The 23404-nt window shown below is 42.2% G+C and overlaps 1 protein-coding gene and 1 long non-coding RNA gene across 8 annotated transcripts; both read left to right on the forward strand.

Moving 5' to 3' along the window:
* Positions 1 to 783: 783 nt before the first annotated feature.
* Positions 784 to 7262, forward strand: LOC308477299. Its single transcript, XR_013986463.1, has 3 exons — positions 784 to 1078; positions 4904 to 5045; positions 5179 to 7262. It is a non-coding gene; the product is annotated as an uncharacterized lncRNA (long non-coding RNA).
* Positions 7263 to 8777: 1515 nt separating this feature from the next.
* On the forward strand, positions 8778 to 22621 carry NUP50 (nucleoporin 50). 7 transcript variants are annotated; one of them, XM_081005608.1, is made up of 10 exons: positions 8778 to 8925; positions 10158 to 10232; positions 10847 to 11056; positions 13418 to 13498; positions 15777 to 15860; positions 16984 to 17173; positions 18384 to 19034; positions 20723 to 20801; positions 21459 to 21577; positions 22233 to 22621. In XM_081005608.1, exons 4-10 carry the CDS (start codon positions 13430 to 13432, stop codon positions 22433 to 22435), a joined length of 1395 nt encoding a protein of 464 aa, XP_080861734.1. In that variant the 5' UTR covers positions 8778 to 8925; positions 10158 to 10232; positions 10847 to 11056; positions 13418 to 13429; the 3' UTR covers positions 22436 to 22621. The 7 variants fall into 7 exon arrangements, with proteins under 7 accessions (XP_080861734.1, XP_080861732.1, XP_080861731.1 ...); XM_081005606.1 differs by having other exon boundaries at positions 10847 to 11050; XM_081005605.1 differs by having other exon boundaries at positions 10847 to 11040.
* The last annotated feature ends 783 nt before the right edge of the window (positions 22622 to 23404 follow it).

Consider the following 23404-nt stretch of genomic DNA (forward strand, 5'->3'; position numbering starts at 1 on the left):
CGCCCCAAAGTCTCCTGGAGAGGAAAAGGGGAAACCTGGACATTCCGGAATCAAATCAGAAACCAGGGTGGCTTCTGTAATTCGGGGGCTGTCCCTGGAAAACAGGACACTTGGAGGGTATGCTGCTACCATTCTGCCACAAGGATTATTGTGGGCATGTTTAGCAGAAGAGAACACTATGAAAAAGAGAAAGAACCCCTGGCTGCTAACTGTACAAAACCACTGTCAAGAAAGTGTGGGGATAGTGTTGGCCACTATCTCCCCTTTTGTTGCGATATGCCCTTTGTGAAGTTAGGAACACTGAAGTCAGTTGGGTTTGCTTTGGAGCAGACATGGGCTGCCTGTCTTCTGGAATGAGACTACGATGCAGGTAGCGTTTGCACTGTCAAGCCCAGGCCTGAGTCCACACAGGAGCAAGTCTAAAACTGCAACACCAGAAGGATCTGGTTGTGACTCAGACTACAGAGACTTCTGAAGTTCATTGTTCATTCAGAATACAGATTTGTGCAGTCCATAATGCTCAGCTGCTTTATGCAATGTCACTTCCCCATTCAATTATGCAGCCTGATCAGGCTGCTTGACAGACTAATGTGCAAAAGTCATTTTCAATGAAACTCATAAGAAAACTCTTGCTGATCACAGTTGTTGCAGGAAACCCCCCCCCCCAATCGTTCGGTTTGTACAAACATGTCACACACACACAACATATGTGATGTTTCTGTTATAAATTCATAGTAAATCAACCATACATCGGATTTACACCGGTCCACTTTTATTTTACTCCATGAAGGAAGGAAAGGGGGATGGTATGATACAGGACGGCCATAATCCCTTAACCATCCCAGCACATACACAGGAGCCCTACCCAGTTGGCATGACAACCTTGATGGTCCCAGACAGAAGACCATCAAGGTCACAAAGGACTTGCATATGGGAGTGGATTCAACATGTACTGGAACAAAGGGCAATGATCAGATCTTCCCTCTGGGGGCAGGAAACTGCAAACTCCCCTTTGTCTCCTGGAAGTGACTCATGGGGAGGGGGAAAGGAGGAACCAGCCAGGTGACAAGACACTCAGGTTGCCTCCACAACTCCTCCCTCAACCCCCTTTTTTGGTGATGTGTCAATGATGTAGTTGTGATGTAGTTCTAGGGGTGTAGTTTGGGGGATTAGTAACTAATAAAAGTTGGGGTCTTCTTTTGTTCTGGGCTTCCATTTTGTTTTACCTGGTGGCAGGTGGGAGTCCTGTTGCGACAGTCTTCAATAAAGACCAAGCCTACTAGCTGCTGTTTTGCTCTGGTATTCCTGGCTGGTGTCCTTGTTTTTTGTCCAAGGGAGCCCTCGGATTTCTCCGTTAACACAGTAAAACGGCATAACCTGCAAAGCCAACTGATTTGTAGATGTTTGCACAGTTCTAGAGTGGTGAGGCCCCTTCATGGATCACTGCCTTGCCATGGCGAAGGGGCTTGAATAACTCAGAGAAGCTATGAACTATGCCGAGCAGAGCACCCAAGATGAACAGGTCATAGTGGAGAGTTTGGACCAAACGTGATCCACCTGGAGCAGGAACCGGCAAGCCACTCCAGTATCCCTGCCAAGAAAACTCCATGGACAAAGACAACAGGCATATAAAAGTTATGACGCTGGAAGATGAGCCCCTCAGGTCGGAAGGCGTCCAACATGCTGCTGGGGAAGAGCGGAGGACAAGTACAAGTAGATCCAGAGCTGATGACGCGGCTGGGCTAAAGCCGAAAGGACGCTAAGTTGCGGATATGCCTGGAAGCGAAAGGAAAGTCCAATGCTGTAAAGAAAAATATTGCATAGGAACCTGGAATGTAAGAACCATGAACCTGGGTAAGTTGGATGTGGTCAAAAATGAGATGGCAAGAATAAATATTGACATCCTGGGCATCAGTGAACTAAAATGGACAGGAATGGGCAAATTCAGTTCGGATGACCATCATATCTACTACTGTGGGCAAGAAACCCGCAAAAGAAATGGAGTGGCCCTCATAGTCAACAAAAGAGTGGTGAAAGCTGTACTGGGATGCAATCTCAAAAATGATAGAATGATCTCGATATGAATCCAAGGCAGACCTTTTAACATCACAGTAATCCAAGTTTATGCACCAACTACTGGTGCTGAAGAAACTGAAATTGACCAATTCTATGAAGACTTACAACACCTTATAGAAGTGACACCAAAGAAGGATGTTCTTCTCATTATAGGGGACTGGAATGCTAAAGTAGGGAATCAAGAGATAAAAGGAACAACTGGCAAGTTTGGTCTTGGAGATCAAAACGAAGCAGGGCAAAGGCTAATAGAGTTCTGTCAAGAGAACAAGCTGGTCATCACAAAGACTCTTTTCCAACAACACAAGAGACGACTCTACACATGGACATCACCAGATGGGCAGCATTGAAATCAGATTGATTATATTCTCTGCAGCCAAAGATGGAGAAGCTCTATACAGTCAGCAAAAACAAGACCTGGAGCTGACTGTGGCTCAGATCATCAGCTTCTTATAGCAAAATTCAAGCTTAAACTGAAGAAAGTAGGAAAAACCACTGGGCCAGTAAGATACACTCTAAGTCAAATCCCTTATGAATACACAGTGGAAGTGAGGAACAGGTTTAAGGATTTAGATTTGGTGGACAGAGTGCCTGAAGAGCTATGGATGGAGGCTCGCAACATTATACAGGAGGCAGCAACAAAAACCATCCCAATGAAAACGAAGTGCAAGAAAGCAAAGTGGCTGTCCAACGAGGCCTTACAAATAGTGGGGGAGAGAAGGCAAGCAAAATGCAAGGGAGATAGAGAAAGATACAGGAAATTGAATGCAGATTTCCAAAAAATAGCAAGGAGAGACAAGAAGGCCTTCTTAAACGAGCAATGCAAAGAAATAGAGGAAAACAACAGAATGGGAAGAACCAGAGATCTGTTCAAGAAAATTGGAGAGCTGAAAGGAACATTTCGTTCAAAGATTACCATAATAAAGGACAAAAGTGGTAAGGACCTAACAGAAGCAGAAGACATCAAGAAGAGGTGGCAAGAATACACAGAGGAATTATACCAGAAAGATATGGATGGCTCGTACACCCCAGGTAGTGTGGTTGCTGACCTTGAGCCAGACATCCTGGATAGTGAAGTCAAATGGGCCTTAGAAAGCACTGCAAATAACAAGGCCAGTGGAAGTGATGGTATCCCAGCTGAACTATTTAAAATTTTAAAAGATGATGCTGTTAAGGTGCTACACTCAATATGCCAGCAAGTTTGGAAAACTCAGCAGTGGCCAGAGGATTGGAGAAGATCAGTCTACATCTCAATCCCAAAGAAGGGCAGTGCTAAAGAATGCTCCAACTATCGCACAATTGCACTCATTTCACATGCTAGCAAGGTTATGCTTAAAATTCTACAAGGAAGGCTCAAGCAGTATGTGGACCGAGAACTCCCAGAAGTGCAAGCTGGATTTAGAAAAGGCAGAGGAACCAGAGACCAAATTGCAAACATGCGCTGGATTATGGAGAAAGCTAGAGAGTTCCAGAAAGACATCTACTTCTGCTTCATTGACTATGCAAAAGCCTTTGACTGTGTCGACCACAGCAAACAATGGCAAGTTCTTAAAGAAATGGGAGTGCCTGATCACCTCATCTATCTCCTGAGAAATCTCTATGTGGGACAAGAAGCTACAGTCAGAACTGGATATGGAACAACTGATTGGTTCAAAATTGGGAAAGGAGTACGACAAGGCTGTATATTGTCTCCCTGCTTATTTAACTTATATGCAGAATTCATCATGTGAAAGGCTGGGCTGGATGAATCCCTAGCCGGAATTAAAATTGCCGGAAGAAATATCAACAACCTCAGATATGCAGATGACACAACCTTGATGGCAGAAAGTGAGGAGGAATTAAAGAACCTTTTATTGAGGGTGAAAGAGGAGAGCGCAAAATATGGTCTGAAGCTCAACATCAAAAAAACGAAGATCATGGCCACTGGGCCCATCACCACCTGGCAAATAGAAGGGGAAGACATGGAGGCAGGAAGAGATTTTACTTTCTTGGGCTCCATGATCACTGCAGATGGTGACAGCAGCCATGAAATTAAGAGACGCCTGCTTCTTGGGAGAAAAGCGATGACAAACCTAGACAGCATCTTAAAAAGTCGAGACATCACCTTGCCAACAAAGGTCCGTATAGTAAAAGCTATGGTTTTCCCAGTAGTGATGTATGGAAGTGAGAGCTGGACCATAAAGAAGGCTGATCGCCAAAGAATTGATGCTTTTGAATTATGGTGCTGGAGGAGACTCTTGAGAGTCCCATGGACTGCAAGAAGATCAAATGTATCCATTCTTAAAGAAATCAGCCCTGAGCGCTCACTGGAAGGACAGATCATGAAGCTGAGGCTCCAATACTTTGGCCACCTCATGAGAAGAGAAGACTCCCTGGAAAAGACCCTGATGCTGGGAAAGATGGAGGGCACAAGGAGAAAGGGACAACAGAGGACGAGATGGTTGGATAGTGTCTTCGAAGCTACCAGCATGAGTTTGACCAAACTGTGGGAGGCAGTGGAAGACAGGAGTGCCTGGCGTGCTCTGGTCCAGGGGGTCACGAAGAGTCGGACACGACTAAACAACAACAACAACAAAAAGTGGTGAGGATGACTTCAAATCTGCAAAACCAGTTTGGCACTTTCTTCACCTTTTAAACTGGGGCGAGTGGAGTTCCCTTTTACTCTTAACGATTGGACAATCAGCATAAGTTTGTTTGCAAATGATTTTGACTATACAAACAGGAGACTGGGAAAGTGCTTTTTAAAAAAGGCACTTTCAGAAAAATAAAATCTGTACTGAACCTCTACTCCCCTCAAAATGTTTCCTTTGTATCATTTATTAAATCTCAGCATGGCTTTTTGGAGTGAGCTTCTTATTTTCTGACTTAGAACAAGGAAAAGCTGCACCTGAAGTAATCTGCCATGAGTTAGAGACCACCAATTGAAACCAAAGATTTTCTGCTGTCCTGTTGTGATAGCTGATGAAAATAGTGTGAGTAGTAACCTTTTCAATGTAAATAGAATGTGCCTTCTAGCGGCAGCTCTGGATTACCTTTTCCATTCCTCTTTATGTCCCTTTGATTCCCTGCAGAGACAAAGCTATAATCTTTACATTCTCTATTTAGATGGAAGGTGGTGCTGGATGCAACTCCAGGTTCCTAAATAAAACTAAACCAGCACTTTTGAGGGATGATGAAAACTCCTGGCCTGCGAAGACACTCTGGAAGATGGGTTTGCCTTTGGCATGCGTCGCCATACGCTATGTACCGACCAAACCTCACAGTAGGATTCAGTACTGTTGGATGAATAATCTCTGAAGTATATCATTTAATCACACACACACAAAAGTGCATCCAGATTCGCAAATATTTGCATGGACTATATTAAAGCTCCCAGTATTGTGGGGGGAGGTTCAAGGAAAAATAACAACAAAGGCAAAATGTTATTTGGTATAGTCAAATGTAAAGCAACAGTATTTGATTTCCAAAACTGCAGTGGTTTTCCCAACTCAAAAATAACTTTGCATGTCAACACAATATGACGCATATCGCCTCGTTAACTATTTGTATGTTAGCATGAGATTTAATTTTATCTACTCCTGCAATTTTTTAATATTTATTGTAACCAGCTTCTGTTTATATGATGTTATTCCACTGTATGTCGGTGTTGCACCGTAAACAGTGTCTGAACTGTATAAAAAAAATTAAAATTTATGAACCAAACATTATGGTTTCAAGAAACTGAATCTTTAGCTATTCATTACCTGTGACAACCTTTGCAGAAGATTTTTGCCATATAGTAACCATGAATGTTTCATCTCAGTGCAACTACAGGTGAAACTCGGAAAAATTAGAAAATCGTGGAAAAGTTCATTTATTTCAGTAATTCAACTTAAAAGGTGAAACTAATATATGAGATAGACTCATGACATGCAAAGCGAGATATGTCAAGCCTTTATTTGTTTTAATTGTGATGATCATGGCATACTGCTGATGAAAACCCCAAATAGAAAATCTCAGAAAATTAGATTAAATGAAATCAGCAAAACAAGGACTGCAAATAGAGCAATATTGGACCTCTGAGAAGTAGAAGCATGCATATGTACTCAGTACTTGGTTTGGGCCCCTTTTGCATCAATTACTGCCTCAATGCGGCGTGGCATGGATGCTATCAGCCTGTGGCACTGCTGAGGTGTAATGGAAGAGTGCAGCTGTCTACCAGGAGATTTTGGAGCACTTCATGCTTCCTTCCGCAGACGAGCTTTATGGGGATGCTGACTTCATTTTCCAGCAGGACTTTGGCACCTGTACACACTGCCAAAAGTACCAAAACCTAGTTCAATGCCCATGGGATTACTGTGCTTGATTGGCCAGCAGACTCGCCTGACCTGAACCCCATAGAGAATCTATGGGGCATTGCCAACAGAAAGATGAGAGACATGAGACCGAGCAATGCAGAAGAGCTGAAGGCTGCTATTGAAGCATCCTGGTCTTCCGTAACACCTGCATGGTTTTCATCAGCTGTACGCCATGGACATCACAATTATAACAAATAAAGGCTTGACATATCTTGCTTTGCATGTCATGAGTCTATCTCATATATTAGTTTCACCTTTTAAGTTGAATTACTGAAATAAAAGAACTATGGATGGAGGCTCACAACATTATACAGGAGGCAGCAACAAAAACCATCCCAATGAAAAGGAAATGCAAGAAAGCAAAGCAAAATGGCTGTCCAACGAGGCCTTACAAATAGCGGGGGAGAGAAGGCAAGCAAAATGCGAGAGAGATAGTGAAAGATACAGGAAATTGAATGCAGATTTCCAAAAAATAGCAAGGAGAGACAAGGTCTTCTTAAACGAGCAATGCAAAGAAATAGAGGAAAACAACAGAATGCGAAGAACCAGAGATCTGTTCAAGAAAGAAAGAGAGTTCCAGAAAGACATCTACTTCTGCTTCATTGACTATGCAAAAGCCTTTGACTGTGTCGACCACAGCAAACTATGGCAAGTTCTTAAAGAAATGGGAGTGCCTGATCACCTCATCTGTCTCCTGAGAAATCTCTATGTGGGACAAGAAGCTACAGTTAGAACTGGATATGGAACAACTGATTGGTTCAAAATTGGGAAAGGAGTACGACAAGGCTGTATATTGTCTCCCTGCTTATTTAACTTATATGCAGAATTCATCATGCGAAAGGCTGGGCTGGATGAATCCCTAGCCGGAATTCAAATTGCCGGAAGAAATATCAACAACCTCAGATATGCAGATGACACAACCTTGATGGCAGAAAGTGAGGAGGATTTAAAGAACCTTTTATTGAGGGTGAAAGAGGAGAGCGCAAAATATGGTTTGAAGCTCAACATCAAAAAAACTAAGATCATAGCCCCTGGGCCCATCACCTCCTGGCAAATAGAAGGGGAAGACATGGAGGCAGTGAGAGATTTCACTTTCTTGGGCTCCATGATCACTGCAGATGGTGACAGCAGCCACGAAATTAAAAGATGCCTGCTTCTTGGGAGAAAAGCAATGACAAACCTAGACAGCATCTTAAAAAGCAGAGACATCACCTTGCCAACAAAGGTCCGTATAGTAAAAGCTATGGTTTTCCCAGTAGTGATGGATGGAAGTGAGAGCTGGACCATAAAGAAGGCTGATCGCCGAAGAACTGATGCTTTTGAATTCTGGTGCTGGAGGAGACTCTTGAGAGTCCTATGGACTGCAAGAAGATCCAACATATCCATTCTGAAGGAAATCAGCCCTGAGTGCTCACTGGAAGGACAGATCCTGAAGCTGAGGTTCCAAGACTTTGGCCACCTCATGAGAAGAGAAGACTCCCTGGAAAAGACCCGGATGTTGGGAAAGATGGAGGGCACAAGGAGAAGGGGACGCCAGAGGACGAGATGGTGGGACAGTGTTCTCGAAGCTACCAGCATGAGTTTGACCAAACTGCGGGAGGCAGTGGAAGACAGGGATGCCTGGCGTGCTCTGGTCCATGAGGTCACGAAGCGTCGGACACGACTAAAAGACTAAACAACAACACTGAAATAAATGAACTTTTCCACGATATTCTAATTTTCCGAATTTCACCTGTATACCTCAGTGAAGATCATATAGCCATCAGTTAAATATCACTGGGTGATGCATAACTTCATTCCTATTACCTTGCAACCAGAAAATCCATGAAGTTGGTTAGAATGCTATCTGATACCTGCTTATATCTGACTTTAATGTGAGTTTCGTTTGTTATGCAGGGAGGTGGTCACCAATTTTGGTATTTCCCCATTATTTCTCCCTTCTCCCAGCTTAAGCAGGCCTTGGATACAGCAGTAACTCTTCTTACGTATCTCTCACAGTGTAACTATAGGATTGCTCCGTCCATTTAACTAAAGTTTTAAAAATAATGTTTTAACAAATTCATTGATTTTGGGGGATGTTTTCAGATGAGAGTTTATTGCTGAATCGGTTCTGCTCACGGGCAAAGCTATTTTTGTAGATTCTACGAATCATCATCAAAACATCAGCCCATATGTCCTTTATATTTTCATGTACCATGAGAAACCTGGTGAGTGAAATATATATGGAAATCCTTTTCAACAGCAGAGTGAATAGGAGAAGTAGTCCTCGAAATAAGCGCGGAACTTCAGGGAGAAAGAAGAGCGGCAGCGTCTGGCGGAGCAGTGCTTCGGCCCGGCGGAGAGCCGAGGCGCGCGGCTGCGGAGGAACACTCCGCCCCCTCGCAGGTGGGCGGGGCAAGGGCCGGCGGGCGAGCCGGAAGCGGAAGTGGTGGTGGCGGCCGCGCTTTCTGCTGCGCGCGCGCCCGCCCGCCCGGCCTCCCGCCTTTCTCTTCCTCTCCGCCCGCGGCGCCATCAGGTAACAGCCCCGCAGCGAGCGCTGCTAGAGGGGCCGGGGGGAGCGGGGCGGCTTCCCCGGGAAACGGCCCGGGGTAGTGCAGCGGGCCTTCCCCCCCCCCCGGGGCGCGCGGCGGGGCGGGCGGAAGTCCGCTCCCGAGGCAGCCGTTAGGCGCGCGCGGCTGACAGCTCCTTCCGGCTTTGCTGGGGCGGAGGAGGCGCCGCGCGGGTTCCTAGACCGGCCTGCCGCTCTAGGGCGCGCGGCCGGCTCCCTCTCCAGTTTCCGCCGCTGCGGGAGCCGCGTCGCGGGAGAAAAGGTGAGGGGGACCCGAGGCGGAAGGGGGAGCTGGCATGTTATTCATTTGTGGCACTTGCTCCCCGCGGAAAAGCAACCCTGTTGTTTCTGTGTGTGGAATCTGTGTGCCGAGTCTTCATCCTTAGCTCTCAGGAGGGTTCGCGGCATGAAATGAGGACGCAAGAAGAGGCGGGGGAGCAAAAGCAAAGCCATGGCCCTCAGGCACATCTAAGGAGCCGTGGGACGGGGACCGGCCGAACGCCCCGGGGAGCAGGGTCGGGGTTTTCTGCCTGGCCCCTCAGGGTGCCCAGGGGAGGGTCCCGGGGGAGCACAGTCCCCGAGGCCCCTGGAGAGGAGGCAGGGACCGCCTCCCCCACCGATGGAGGGTTTGAACCCGGGCCTCTCCCAGGCCTCAAGTCAAAGACTCTGGCCACGATCCTCATCCTAGTCATATTATTTATTACATTTCTATACCACCTTTTGTCTGAGAACCACAGGGCTGTTTACCATATAAAAAAAACAAAGATACATAACATATTAACAAACAAAACAATGACCCAACAGGGTTTTAAAGGCCATAGCTTGTTTAATTAGCCAAAGGAGAGAAGAAGAATTAGTCTGGGGGAAGAGGAATGTTTTTGCCTGGCACCTATGGCACACTGGCTCTGATTTTGGGGCTTGGATTGCCACCTCCTGTTTTTCTGGTGTTGCCTATGTTCTATCAGCAGCAGCCTAAGCACAAAAGCACAGAGAAAGTTCAAGGTGGTGAGGCTTTTCTTTTTTTCCTTTGGCATAGAGTTGAGTGGCAAGTAAAACATTTCTTCCTTCTGAACTCTTCTGAGTGTTATGGTCCTGTTTAAAATACAGGGGCACAGCCTGTTTTTAAGTCTTGACAACAGTGAATCCTTGCAGCTTGCCATAGCCCTGCCTTGATATTTGTTTTTATTTACCACCTACAGCACATTCCTCCTGTGAAGATGTGTGTGTATACTGCATAAGAGCTGCTTGATTTGTGTGGTGCCTGGGTTTCAAAGGTATGTGTGAGTGGTTGGTCACGGGGGCCAGATTTGGAACGAATGTGAACTTTTAATGCCCTTTTTAAAGAAGTGGTTAAAATTACCGGTAGGTAGAGTGACTGCTTTTTGTCAGTCCTAGGCAGGGCAAGAGTTTGATTTCTAAAAGAAAAGAGAGTTGTCAGTAAACACTTCAGCTGCTTAATGTCTGTAAGTTAGGCAGCTGTTAGAGACACCAGGAGCAGGGGCCAGTTAAGAGAGAGAAAATGGGACTCATAGATGGGCTCCAGCTAGCTGGCCAGTCAACTCTCAAGCTTCAGAATTATTCCTTATCCTAAATGTGGTGAGGGTAGTTACTTAGTAGTGTGGGATATATAGTTTATGCATGTTTAGAAATACTATCGCCTTGATTTCTTTATCTGATCAGATTGGAGGCCTGATGTTGGGAAAGAGGTTCTGGGTCAGATTAAGCCTTGTGGCACTCTTCATATGCACCACAATGGTCGAAAAGCTAGAGTGTTTGGTTTGCATCTAAGAGATGTGAGCTCATGTCTGTTTTCAGACATGATTATACAGTGTTGCATTGGGCAAGTGGCTTTTTCTCAGTTTTCTGTTTATACCAACCTGTCTTACAGGGCTTTTGTTGGGAAAACAGACTATGAATAACAACCCTTGCTACTATCCCAGAAGCTAGAGGATGCTCTCCTCTTTGCCGCCACTGCATTATGACATCATCAACCACATATAGGAGCTGCTGCTTGCCTTCTTTGAAACATAGCTTCATCTTCCAGCATTTTGAAAGCATTAGGAGATAGATCAGGAACTTCTGGTTTGTGGTGGTACAAGTGGGAAGCTTATAATGATTATGTACTATAAGTAAACATGAATTCACGGTGCTTGAATGTTTTGACAAGTGGGAGGCACAGGCTCACTTCTCATATCATTCCAAGTTATATGCCTCTATCCTCCTGAGGCAGACCAATCTTGCCCCCCCCCCAAGTTTCTCCATTTGGCCCCCCAGACCACTTTGGGCATACTTTCCAGCTGTACACCTGACATCATACAGGCAAAGCCCCTTTGCTCAGCTTCCAGAGCATCCAACAACCAGCTGCTTGTCAGGAACACCTGACAGGTGGCTGTGCAAAACAGGATTAAACTTATCAGCTGATGCAAAGGTAGGGCGATCCTGCTTGGCCCAGGTATGTAAGAGAGCTCCCTGCAGAAAACCTGCTTCGTTTGGCTGTGCCTTCAAAGCAGAGATGTGATACATATGTGCCCTGAAGTTTAAGAGGTTGCACCCTATGATATTTCTACGCTGAACTTAGATATGTGCAAGGTGGGTACAGTGACTGCTCACAACACCACTTGATAATGCATTCTTCGTTGATTTGCTATGCTAAGGTAGTAGCCGTTTTGCAGTCTTATCAGCACAATCTATTTCTTTGGGGCTTAATCAGTCTCAAGAATTTACTCAAGTTACTTCCCAGTACCTGAGTAAATTTAAATTTCCAAAGCAAGGAATAATTGCTACCAACAGTTATTACTGTTGTGAATGGTCACTGTACACACTTGCATATTGCATTTTGCATCTCATGCTCGTCTTGTGCTAATGTTAACATTGGGTGATAAGCAGCTATGACTTGCTGCTTGTGCAACTGACTTATTGCACAGTTTAGATTTCCTTGTCTACCCAAAAATCTTTTACAGAGGATCAAGGGACACTCTGGAGCAGATGGTATCACAGGGGACTTTGAGGGGGCAGGTGAAGGGGACATTCTCTTGCATCCACCTGCCTATTATTGGATGTTGCCTATTCTTTCGCCCCATGCATCTTTTTCAGTCAACTGACACACTAAATGCTTCAGCTGACTAATTCTTGATTGTTAGTCTGCTGTTAGAGAAATCAGGAAAAGGCCCACAAAAAAAGTAGACAGCTATAGGCTTTTGCTGACTTAAAGCACATTTCATGAGCTACATAAAGGCCTAATTTGAATGATTGTTTGAGGCATCTCAAACAGTTGGCTGTTCAAGACCTTTATGTAGTTGAAGAAGTGGGTGTTTAATTCCACCAAAGTTTATGCCATGATAAGGTGCCACAAAACTTGGGATTGTAATTAACACAGTGCCAAAGAGATAGTATTGTCAGCAGAAGTATTTCTTCTTGCCTGATGGATCTCCTCTCTCTTCCCCCTGCATGCTGCTATGGGGATTTTCCTGATCCTCCAGAGCATCTTTGGGAAGTGTACACTGTGGCAGGAGAGTGGGAAAGCCCCATTGCGCTAGCAGGTATCATTGTGCTGGCAACAGTTTAGTTGAATGCAGCCCTTTGTTTTGGTGGGGAAATGTTAATCTTCATCGCGCCTGGAATTTGGTTTCCTTAGTATCTGATAAGCAGGGAAGATAAAAGTAAATATGTTGTAGGTGTTAATAATTCAGACCATAAAAATAATGGAAAATATTCCTGAATGATACTAAACATTATTATTCTATATGGGATGAAAGTGTTGAACTAGATCCGTGATGGCTAACCAACAAGAGTCCAAGAAGTAAATTCTAATTTGTGAAAAGTACCATGTAAGCATAAAATTGAGTACATATGCAGTAGCTACCTTCTCCCAATGACTTGCTGTGCATTTGCTTCAAATATACTGAACCAGCGGACAAGTGGGAGTATAAATCTAATGCATTCATGGCTGGACCACTACGTGTCTCCTAGTGTGCCACAAACATCCCTTTTCCAAACCTAAAATACTATGTAAAGGAGGAAGTAGTATTTCAATAATGTGATGTTTTCATATACCATCAAAAGTAGCAAGTGACTGAAACTGTAAATTTGTTTTAATTCTATATTGAAACTCTTAATGAACTATTTCTGTGGGAAATGTTGGTGCCTGTGTAGGTTCAACAGATAAGGAAACAGACAGGCTACTGGAGAACACCTTGAGATACATAAAGCAACATTCTTTTATGGATGAAATGGTTTACATTTGTCAGAATCTGATTACACTTTTTGTGACTTATTTAATTTTAACACTAAGGCATTACATAATGAACCATTTAGTGCATTTTAGTTTTTTTAAAAATCCATCACAAGTCACTGAATTATTATGTAGTGTCTGGTAATGCAAGTTGCTTGCCACCTATTTAAAAACCACTAGATGTGAAGCATGGCTGATTACTCTTTTGTTTTATTTGTTCTAATACAGTAGTGCTGTACAATGGCTAAGAGAGTAGCAGAAAAGGAGCTGACTGACAGGAACTGGGATCAAGAAGAAGAAACTGAAGAGGTAAGGAAGGTCAGATGCTTTCATTAGAAATAAAATTGAAATAGTTGCTAGAATCAATAGGAAGATCATGGAAAACTAAATGATTGCATTTTATTACTATGTTGGCACTGTATCGCAAGCTAAAAATAAAAAGAACAGATTATACCAGGTAAGCGGATTCTCCCTTGTAACTTTCATAGATCTATGGGCAACAATTAATTGCAATCACATTCATGTAGCTAGTATAGGGGCTGGCTCATTCACAAGGCAAGTGATCCATAGGCTGCAATGGCTGCAGCACACCTCATGGAGGCTGGATCTGCTGCCTTCTTGGCAGCTCCCCCACCCCCACCCTGCAGTGCTATCTCTACAGCAACATCTCAGCAGATAGGAGGCACTGCTTTTCTCCTCTCACCCCTAGGGAGGAAATGGCAGGAGCTGCCTTCTGGGGTCATCACCTCCCCCTTTACATCCTTTGATTCCAACTTCAGCTCTCAAGTAAGGTTGATTTGATTCCTCTCCTGGTTCCCAGTCTCTCTTGTTCCTGATGTAGATCTGCATTCACTCCTTCTTCCCTGGTGGGGAGGGGTACCATTTCACGGTTTGCCTCAGGTGCCAAAATGTATTGGGCAGGCCCTGGATGGTTTTGTCAGTTATATGCAATGGATGTGTTTTGCCTAAGAGTTGCAGTGTCAAGATTACATTTTGTGTAGTGAAAATCAAGGCTGTTATTCTAGTCCTTTGTCAAATGAGTGCAACAGAAAAAAGCTTAGAGGTCCTGGGGTGTTTGTGGTGCTAGGCTTTTCAGTAATTGCCCATCTCAGAGCATCAATAAACCTTTTCACATCTTTGCAAATGGAATGCACTTCCTGAAATTCAAAATGCCAATAACCAAAGCTGTTTCTAGTCTTCCTTAGCAGCTACTACCTACATTTCCATAAATCTGTTTTATTGGATTAGAAAACTTGCAATCATCTCAAAGGCCATAAGTGAAACCTGATGCCATTAAAATTAGTTCAGATTTTTTCCTTTGACCTTAACTGTACATAAGTTGTGTCATATGTTGTATCAGCAACCTAATAACTTCATGAATGTATTCAATTTTGGCTCCTTGTTTCCGGTGCTCCAGGAATGGAGTTTCTCCCAACACTGTGTGAGAGAGACAGATGGAGATAATCAGATAATGATGGGGGAATTTCATTATCTGTTTTCCTCTTTGGTTGGAAGAGGGACCAAGCTCTCACCCGCAGTTTGCCTGGCGGTCTGGCACTTGCTTCCCCATGGAATGCAAGGGCAGGCAAAGGCACTGGGTGCATGGAGTACTCTGGCTGCCACAAACCCACCCCCCCATCCCGTTCCTGGTTATCCTGTTAATTGGGATTTAATAGGAGCAAACTACAGGCCAGAGACGATGAGATAAGAAACTGAAAACAACCCAGCTACAAAGATGTAAAAGGTTTGGACTGAGAGCGGATTTCTGAGAGCAAAGGGCCTTCTCGGTAGTAGTGCCTGCCCTGTGGAACTCTCTCCCAGCAGATGTCAAGGCAATAAACAACTATTTTACTTTTAAAAGACAACTGAAGGCGGCCCTGTTTAGGGAAGTTTTTAATGTCTGATGCTGTATTGCTTTTAATATTCGGTTGGAAGCTGCCCAGAGTGGCTGGGGAAACCCAGCCAGATGGGCAGGGTATAAATAATATATTATTATTATTATTATTATTATTATTATTATTTATTACTATTACTATTACTGTTATACCCTAAATCAGTTAGGAACCAATTTGGCATGTTCTGACATATTTAATGTGTTGATTTTACTTAGTTTTACTTATTTCACAAGTTTTCCTAATATCCCATAGTAGTTGCAATGAAAAATTTGATTAGGAAAAAAAGGCATTGAAGCACACAATATATTTTAAATGCTATATTCAAGCAGAAACCTGTTAAGTATATTGACATAATTTTTTATGTTATAAAGGTGGAAATTATTTGACTTGCTATTGACGCAAATTTGGGAATGTTTCTTGATAAAGCAGGGCTTACAGAGTCTAAATATTTTTGTAGCAGTCAAGTGATAAGCCCTTTATCGACAAAAGATTCACAAGTAGTTTTTGTAAAATGCTATTATTAAAGCTGAATATACAATGTCTATTTGCTTATTATAAAATGTTGAGCCTTATAGTGTTAAAAGTGAATGTGTATTTTGAAATTAGAGTTTTGTAATACAAGGGAATCAAGAAGCAATTTTCTGTGTGCAAGTGGAACCTTGTTTGTTCTAAGAATATAATATTCCTTGCAGGTGGGAACGTTCTCAGTGGCCAGTGAAGAGGTTTTAAAGAACAGAGCAATTAAGAAGGCAAAGCGTAGAATTGTGGGGTTTGAGGTACATAAATGCACTAATTTTATAATAAATGTCTGATTCTTGGGCCAACCATTTGTATTGCCAAAAATGCACAGGTAATTGCTTCTTATGTGGAAAGTACTGTAAATAATGATGCACAAATTCAGCCAAGTATTGAAATGGCTGAAGGTTGTTTTGACGAAATATAACATTTCCTGTTTGAAGTGAACTGCACCTAGGAAATTCATATTGTGTGAAATGTCCCCAAAGGAGAGCAGAATGTTGAAAACAGTTGGAGGAAGACAAGAGTGATAGAATACTTCCCATATTTATTTCACCACTCTTTCTAGGAGCCTTGCAGTTGGAGTTGCAGATGTTTGCAGTTTTCAGTTTGTCTGTTAAAAGCGATTTTATTGCTGGTGAATTCCATACTGATTGCATTCACATGACACAGCAAGCCAAACTGTGACTTACCAGGATCTCACAAATGTACAGGCTCACAGAAAGAAGCCTGCAGCCACGTTGTTCCTCCATGGTCTTTTTACTGCCACACTGAGCTAAGCCGAAGTTTGGCTTAGTTTGTCATGTGAACCAGGACTCATGATTAAGGTCTCACCTTGCATGCGAAGCCAAGCCTTTGTTTGTTAATGTGTGTGTTACTGTTGATTGCTCTCTATATTGAAGGGTGGGGGTAGCCCTTCAGCTGGCTCAGGAGTAAGTGATTACTCTGAGCGCTCAGGTTTTGTCCACATGGGTTGGGTTTTCTTTAATCAGAAGATACTATTTGTCTTGTGATAGTGAATCTAATTTCACAATGGCTCAACATGTATTGGCTGGTCGACACATACATGTACACTTCATTGGTACCCATGGGTTAAAGGCAAGTCAAATGTCTGAACTATCTTCATGGAAAAGATTCTTAATGTTTGGTGATAAGAACATTCCATACTTAGTTTCCAGTGATGTCTGGAATGATACATTTCATCATTTGATGAATATGTGTGTGAGAATCAGACAGGGACCAAATATAATATGTCCTGTAGAATATTTACCTTGAATAAGGGAAGCAAAGATTTTGTATGGGTGGACATTAACATAATCATACTGATGGGACTTTGTGGGGATACAGCTGAAAAGTGAGATAACTGTTTTACATCTCTTTCAGGCTGAGAGTGGTGGAGCTTTTAAAGGTTTTAAAGGTTTCGTTTTGCCGTCTGGAGGTGGAGGATTTTCTGGCTTTGGCAATGGCACCGGAACAAAGCCTTTAGGGGGGCTATCCAATGGTGGCGGCAGCATTGCAAATAGCTCATCGTTCACCAATTTAAAGACTGCTGCTGAAACAACTACTACATTTAGTAAGTTCACCAGTAAAATTTTCTCATCAGACGATACTTGTAAAAATGCTTTTAATGATATTAAGGGAGCTGAAAGGTTTGTGTAAGTATGTGTCACATCCAGCCCTCATATCAACAAGCATATAGATGGAGGTGATCATCCACTTGGCATTGTGTGCTTCAAAAAGCTGTTGGGCAAAAAAAATTATCACATATCCATGCATGGTTAAATATGAGCCAAACATTCTGGCTGTTCAGTATATAAATCACTTACATAAGCTGATTATTTACCTATTGTTCATTTATCACATCTTTAAAGTTGCACTATTTTCCCCCACATTCCCCCCTCAAGAGATCTGCACATATATGAACATACCAATTACTACATATTTTTGTTTCTGTCCCCAAGGCTATTTAGGTTGTGTTAGAAAGTAGTTAAGTGTTCATAGGTATCTGTATCTGGATATATTGTATATATTTTATTATACACACATATACTCATTATATTTTACCATTATTAAGTTAAATTATAATATATTATTGTAATAGCACATTATCGTATGGAGCACATATATTTTTCTTGTTATATGTTGCCTAGGAGCACGTAAGGATTTATAGTGTCATTCATTTTTTCATTTCAATAAGTTATGAAGAGGGCTGGTCTGTCCTACCCTGAATACATTACTCATTTAGACCATTTGTGCAGTGTCCAAGTTCCTTATGAGACAGTCTTCCACCTTTGGTATCTCTTGACTTTTTCCATGCTTGCTCTGTTATCATAGTGCTGCAATAAATGAATGATAATTTCTTCGTCTTCTTGAACAACTACTTCCTTCACATATAAAATTGATACATTTATATCAAATGACCCATTAAAGTTCTAAGTTGGGCAAAATATTTTAATTTCACCTATTTGCTCTTGGAGCTTGAACTGACTCTGGCTGGTTGGCAATGAGACCTTGGGGTCATAGTGGATACATTAACAAATATATTGACCCCAATATCATGATGGAACAGAGCTCTGGTTCCCAGTCTCACGATGGTACAGCTATCCAGATAGATAGATAGATATAGATATATTTAAAAAATTGGCATTACCGGGAACAAATCAGTAGAACAAATTCAGTAAATAGATTGGGGGGGAATGCATTCTAGAAATGGGTTCAGGTTAGGTTTATGTATGCATACAACATTGTAAAGAAAGTTCATAAAATGCTCTTCTTTCTAATAGGTTCTGTGGTGTCCAGTGGTTCAGTGAATAATACTGTAACTGAGAAAAAGCCTGTAAGTGTGGAAGCAAATGGTGAGAGCCAGCAGCCCTTGTCCTCTGGATTCACTGAGAACAAAGCATGCAGCCCTGATGCTTATCATAAACAGTTAGCCGCTCTAAATTGTTCGGTGCGTGACTGGATAGTAAAACATGTAAATGCCAATCCACTCTGTGACCTGTCGCCGATTTTCCGAGACTATGAGAAATATTTAGCTGAGATAGAGCAACGCGGAATGAGTAGTGACAGCGGTTCTGAAAGTGACAGTAACAAGACAGTTGGAACTCAGCCTGGGTCTGCATTTGGGAGTCCAAATCTTCAGCAGAGTTCAACGTTTTTCTTCAATAGCAACAAATCTGAGAATGCACCAGGAAAGAAAACAGAAATGGAAAAGAAAACGGAACCAAAACTAGGGTCTATGTCAACTGTCTCCTTTACTTTTAGCAAGAGCGTAGACAACTCTGGTCTGAATTCTGGTGCATTACCTAGTTTCTCATTCTCTCCTGGAAGTGCAAGTTTATTTGGAAAAGATACAAGCCAAGGCAAGGTTGTTTCTTCATTTTCCAGCAAAGCACTAGATATTCAGACAGAAAGTGGTGGCAATGAAGATAAAGGTAAACATTTATTGTTTTAGAAGTTGAGAAATGGGATTCAGTCCCATGTTTCATTGAAATCTGGTGAGCTTCCTGCTGATATGCAGAATTGGACCCCCCTAGAAATCTGTTTCTCATGCCAGAGGACTCTAGGAAAGGGTGTCACTGAGGATTACAAATAATAGCTGGCTGCCCAGGCCAGCTAAAACTTATGGACCCCTGCAGGAATGCCTTTTAGTATTGGGTGACTTTGAATAGAATTTGGTGCTTTACTAGCAATCTGCGCTGCTTTTCTCTACTTTGAAACTTCCATAACAAATGTTTGTAGGTGAAATTATTGAAAGCCCTGCTTTGGTTCCCCTTCCATTTAAATAACCTTAACTATAGATTGGGTTAAGCAGGGGTTGGGGGATAGGAAAAGGGTAAGAGCACCTCCACTGCCCTGTCACATGATGATGATGGTAATTTTAATTAAAAAAATAAATAATTGATAATAATAATTGATAATAATAATTATTTATACCCTGCCCATCTGGCTGGATTTCCCCAGCCACACTGCGGCTTCCAACAAAATATTAAAAATACAATAAAAAAATCAGACATTAAAAACTTCCATAAACAGGGCTGCCTTCAGATGTCTTCTAAAAGTCAGATAGTTGGTGTGTTATTTATTACAAAGAATCTCTCTCTCTCTCTCTATATATATATATAAACCTTTTTGTTATTTACTTTATGACAATTAGGAAAAAATAAAATAAGCTTTTAAAGTTACAGTTCAAGTAGATAATTTTAATCAAGAGTGTTCTTTAAGAAATGTAGAAAGCTTATAAGCCATATTTTAATGTTCAAGGCTTATAAATGTAAGTGTTGAAGTAGAAGGGAAATGCACCAGTGTTAGTGCTAATCAGCACAGCTTAAAATATATTCTAATATCCAGGGGTTGGCAAGGAAGGTTTACCTCCCCTGGGCCAGTTCACTCCAGCGGAGGTCCCTCCGTGGGCCAGATTGCGTGAGCACGTGCGCCCACAATTTCCGGCGTCTGTGCATGCACAGACGCGATTTCCGGCGCCGCGGAAGCAAGTCCCTGCACCGGTTTAGTGCAGCACGCAGGGACTCGCTGAGCAGGTGGCTCGGTTCAGGGGCAGCTCGTGGGCCGGTTAAACGACCCCTGTGGGCCGCTTGTGGCCGATGGGCCTTAGGTTGCCGACCCCTGCTAATATCTGTAACTTCTTTCTCTCTAGCACATTGTTTGAAGATTTTTTAGAAATATATTTTATACTGAAGACCCTACCTTTTTAGACATACTGTGATCTTGCTCACATGCAACCAGTCATGGTTTGGCTTAGTGTTATGGCCGAACCTTGAGCTCATGGTTTGTTTTCCCCAAACAAGCAATGGTGAGTGGTAAGCCACAAACAGACCTTGGTTTCAGGTCACAGCTGTCTGGGGCAAGGCCAGCCATGAGCCCAGGTTTGGATGCAACGCCAAGCCATGGTTTAGCTGCTGTTTGTGGAGCAACGGAGGAAAAGTAAAGCACTTGTGAGTTGCTCCTTGTCAAGCCATAGTTTGGCTTTATGCCGTGTGAACCAGGTAGCTGTATCTGATATCTAATATCCCCATGTATTTTTAAAACATCAAAAGATTTTTATGTACTGCAGTGTCTTTTCTTGTATATACGTAACACTTACCTGAAATTATTCTTCCTACAGGGGGTGATGAAGAAGATGAGGAGCCACCAAAGGCAGTAGTGAATGAAATAAAGGAAGATGATGCCTTCTACTCAAAGAAGTGAGTTGTGTTCTTTGATACTATTACCACGATTATGCTCTTACTGTAGAGAGTTCAGTATGCTTTTCCCCCTAATTTTGTATCTGTGAGTAAAAGTCTTTAGCAGTTTATAGTGCATTACAACTACAAACTAAACGAAATTTCTTTTGCCGAAGCTATTTTGTATCTCTTTATATACTGGTGTTCAAACTTTGATAATTCCAGGGAGTACAAGTTACAGGTTGCCTCTGTTTTGGCACAGAGTGACTCAAAGAACTGCTTAGTGTTTGTCTCATCCAAAGACCTGCAGTCTTTTTGTCAGGAGCTCATTTTAAAACACTCTAAAGTTTAAAGGCAGTTTTATGTGCAGCTGGGGGGCTGCTGTTTCTCAGAGTAAATCTGAGGCCCCCTTGAGCTCATGGTTCTTTAAATCTTGGCCATTATTTTTGGTATACTCTGGAAGATTCTAACAAATAGTTTTATCATGTTGCAAAGACTTCTTTTCTGGAAGGACTATTTATATGACTATTAGTCTGGCTAGTTCCAGCCTGAGTTTAAATGTGTTATTTGTTTGCATGCTGGTGTTTGCCACATACAAGCTATTTGGAGGCTTTTATTCACCTTTCACATTCATGCACATTCTGTAAAATGAATCTTGTCTTTGTTTCCTTTTTTCAGGTGCAAAGTTTTTTACAAGAAAGATAATGAATTTAAAGAAAAAGGTATAGGAACGCTACACTTAAAACATGCAGGAAATCAGAAGATTCAGCTATTAGTACGGGCAGATACCAACTTAGGTACGTTATTATTATTATTAGTTCAGTAAACTTCCACGCCACTGCTAAGTCAAAGGCTTCTGGCTTCTTTCAAATAATTAAGATATTTATGATGGTCCTTTTTTGCTCTCATGCCTACAACTGTGTAGAATTTTACACATAAGTAAACAACAGGCACATCTAGCAGTGGCTGTGATTTGTGTCCCAAGTTGGATGTGTGCAGTTGCTAGCACATAGTTGGATGACTTCACAAATTATTTGTGTTTGGAATCTTGATGCAAACCAGCACTGACAGCCATTATTGCAAGTTTGGCTTATAAACCATGTAGTGTTTGGCCACTGGATCTCAGGAATTTGTTTTTCTTTTTTAATTGCTAAGTATTAACACAATGAGATCTTGCCCATTTTTAGGAATAGTAGCTAATGTGGTGAGGAAATGAGTTGAGGGAATAATGGAGGCGTGTAAGTCAGTAACAGAGCACAAGCTTTTTCCAGATAAAAACATCTCTTGTAGCAAGGAGCTGTGGCTGAGACCTTGAGAGAACCACTGCCAGGTGGAACAGCCTGTGGTTGGCTAGGTGGATCAGTAACACCTGATTTTCTCATACCTCAGGTCACCTAGACATTCATATTTTGTATTTATTTTGCTCTTTTCCCAACTTCCACTCTGTTGCAGGCAACATATTGCTGAACATTTTGGTGCCTCCTAAGATGCCATGCTCCAGAACAGGGAAGAACAACGTGCTCATTGTCTGTGTTCCAAATCCACCCATTGATGAGAAGAATGCTACCGTCCCTGTTCCTATATTGATAAGAGTGAAAACAAGTCAGGATGCAGATGAGTTGCACAAAATTTTACTGGAGAAGAAGGAGGTCTAAAAATCTGGGCTGTTGAAAATTACAGATGAAACTTGCCAAACTGCTGCTGCTCATTTCCCCTCTCTTGACTCTGCTAGTAACTTTTTAAACCACTTCTGACATTCTAAGGACTGTTTAGGAACTCTGAAGAGCTTTGGTGAGGGAAAGAAACTAAGATGGCCAATAAAAGCTTTTAACTTGACACAAGAGTCAATTCTTCCTCCCTTCTAATTTGAATATCTAATGCATGAACCATATTTGAAGAAAACTTGCATATCAAAAAATAAACATTTTTATTATACAGAATAAAACTGATTTATACTCAAATGGTGTAAAATACTACACCGGAAATTGTGTAGGAAGAATTTTGTGTGGGTGGAAAGAAATTTGACAGACTTCTTTATCTTGCATCCAAGTTTGAATTGAAATCCTCTCCTAAATGTGAAATCACAGTTCAGATTATGTTGAAGGAACAAATGTTTTAAACTGAACAGTATAGTTTTTGTGTTTTAGTAACAGCTGTTAAAAATCAGTACCCTGATTTTTAAGGCCAAAGTTGCAGGTTGTTATTTTCTCATTCCCTAGAGAAACAACTGAGGGAAAAGGTAGCATGGCTATATTTTTTTCAATCCAATCCTGTCTCTTGGATTTTATCAAACCTGGGGCATCTTGTGTTGAGGTATTTGATGGACTTTCTTCCATTGTACTCTTGCCAAAGCCTTATCTCCAGGCTTGAAAATTCTGTGCAGTCCCCTTTAATGTCAAGGGGCTTGTGCAAGAGAGCTGTGAATTGTGCCCACACTATTTTGGGTGTGCGCCAGTGTGCATTTAACGGGATCAGCAGTCAGACCGTGAATACCCTGCTATTTAAATAGTTGTCCTACTAATGTAGCAGTCGCTAGTAAAGCCACACATAACCAGTCCACAAATATTGGTTATCATAGGTTCCGAAACATCTGAATCTTTAAAGTTCTAGTCGTACCGTAAAAC

Source organism: Podarcis pityusensis (assembly GCF_964106645.2).
Source record: "Podarcis pityusensis genome assembly, chromosome: 5".
Classification (NCBI taxonomy): domain Eukaryota; kingdom Metazoa; phylum Chordata; class Lepidosauria; order Squamata; family Lacertidae; genus Podarcis; species Podarcis pityusensis.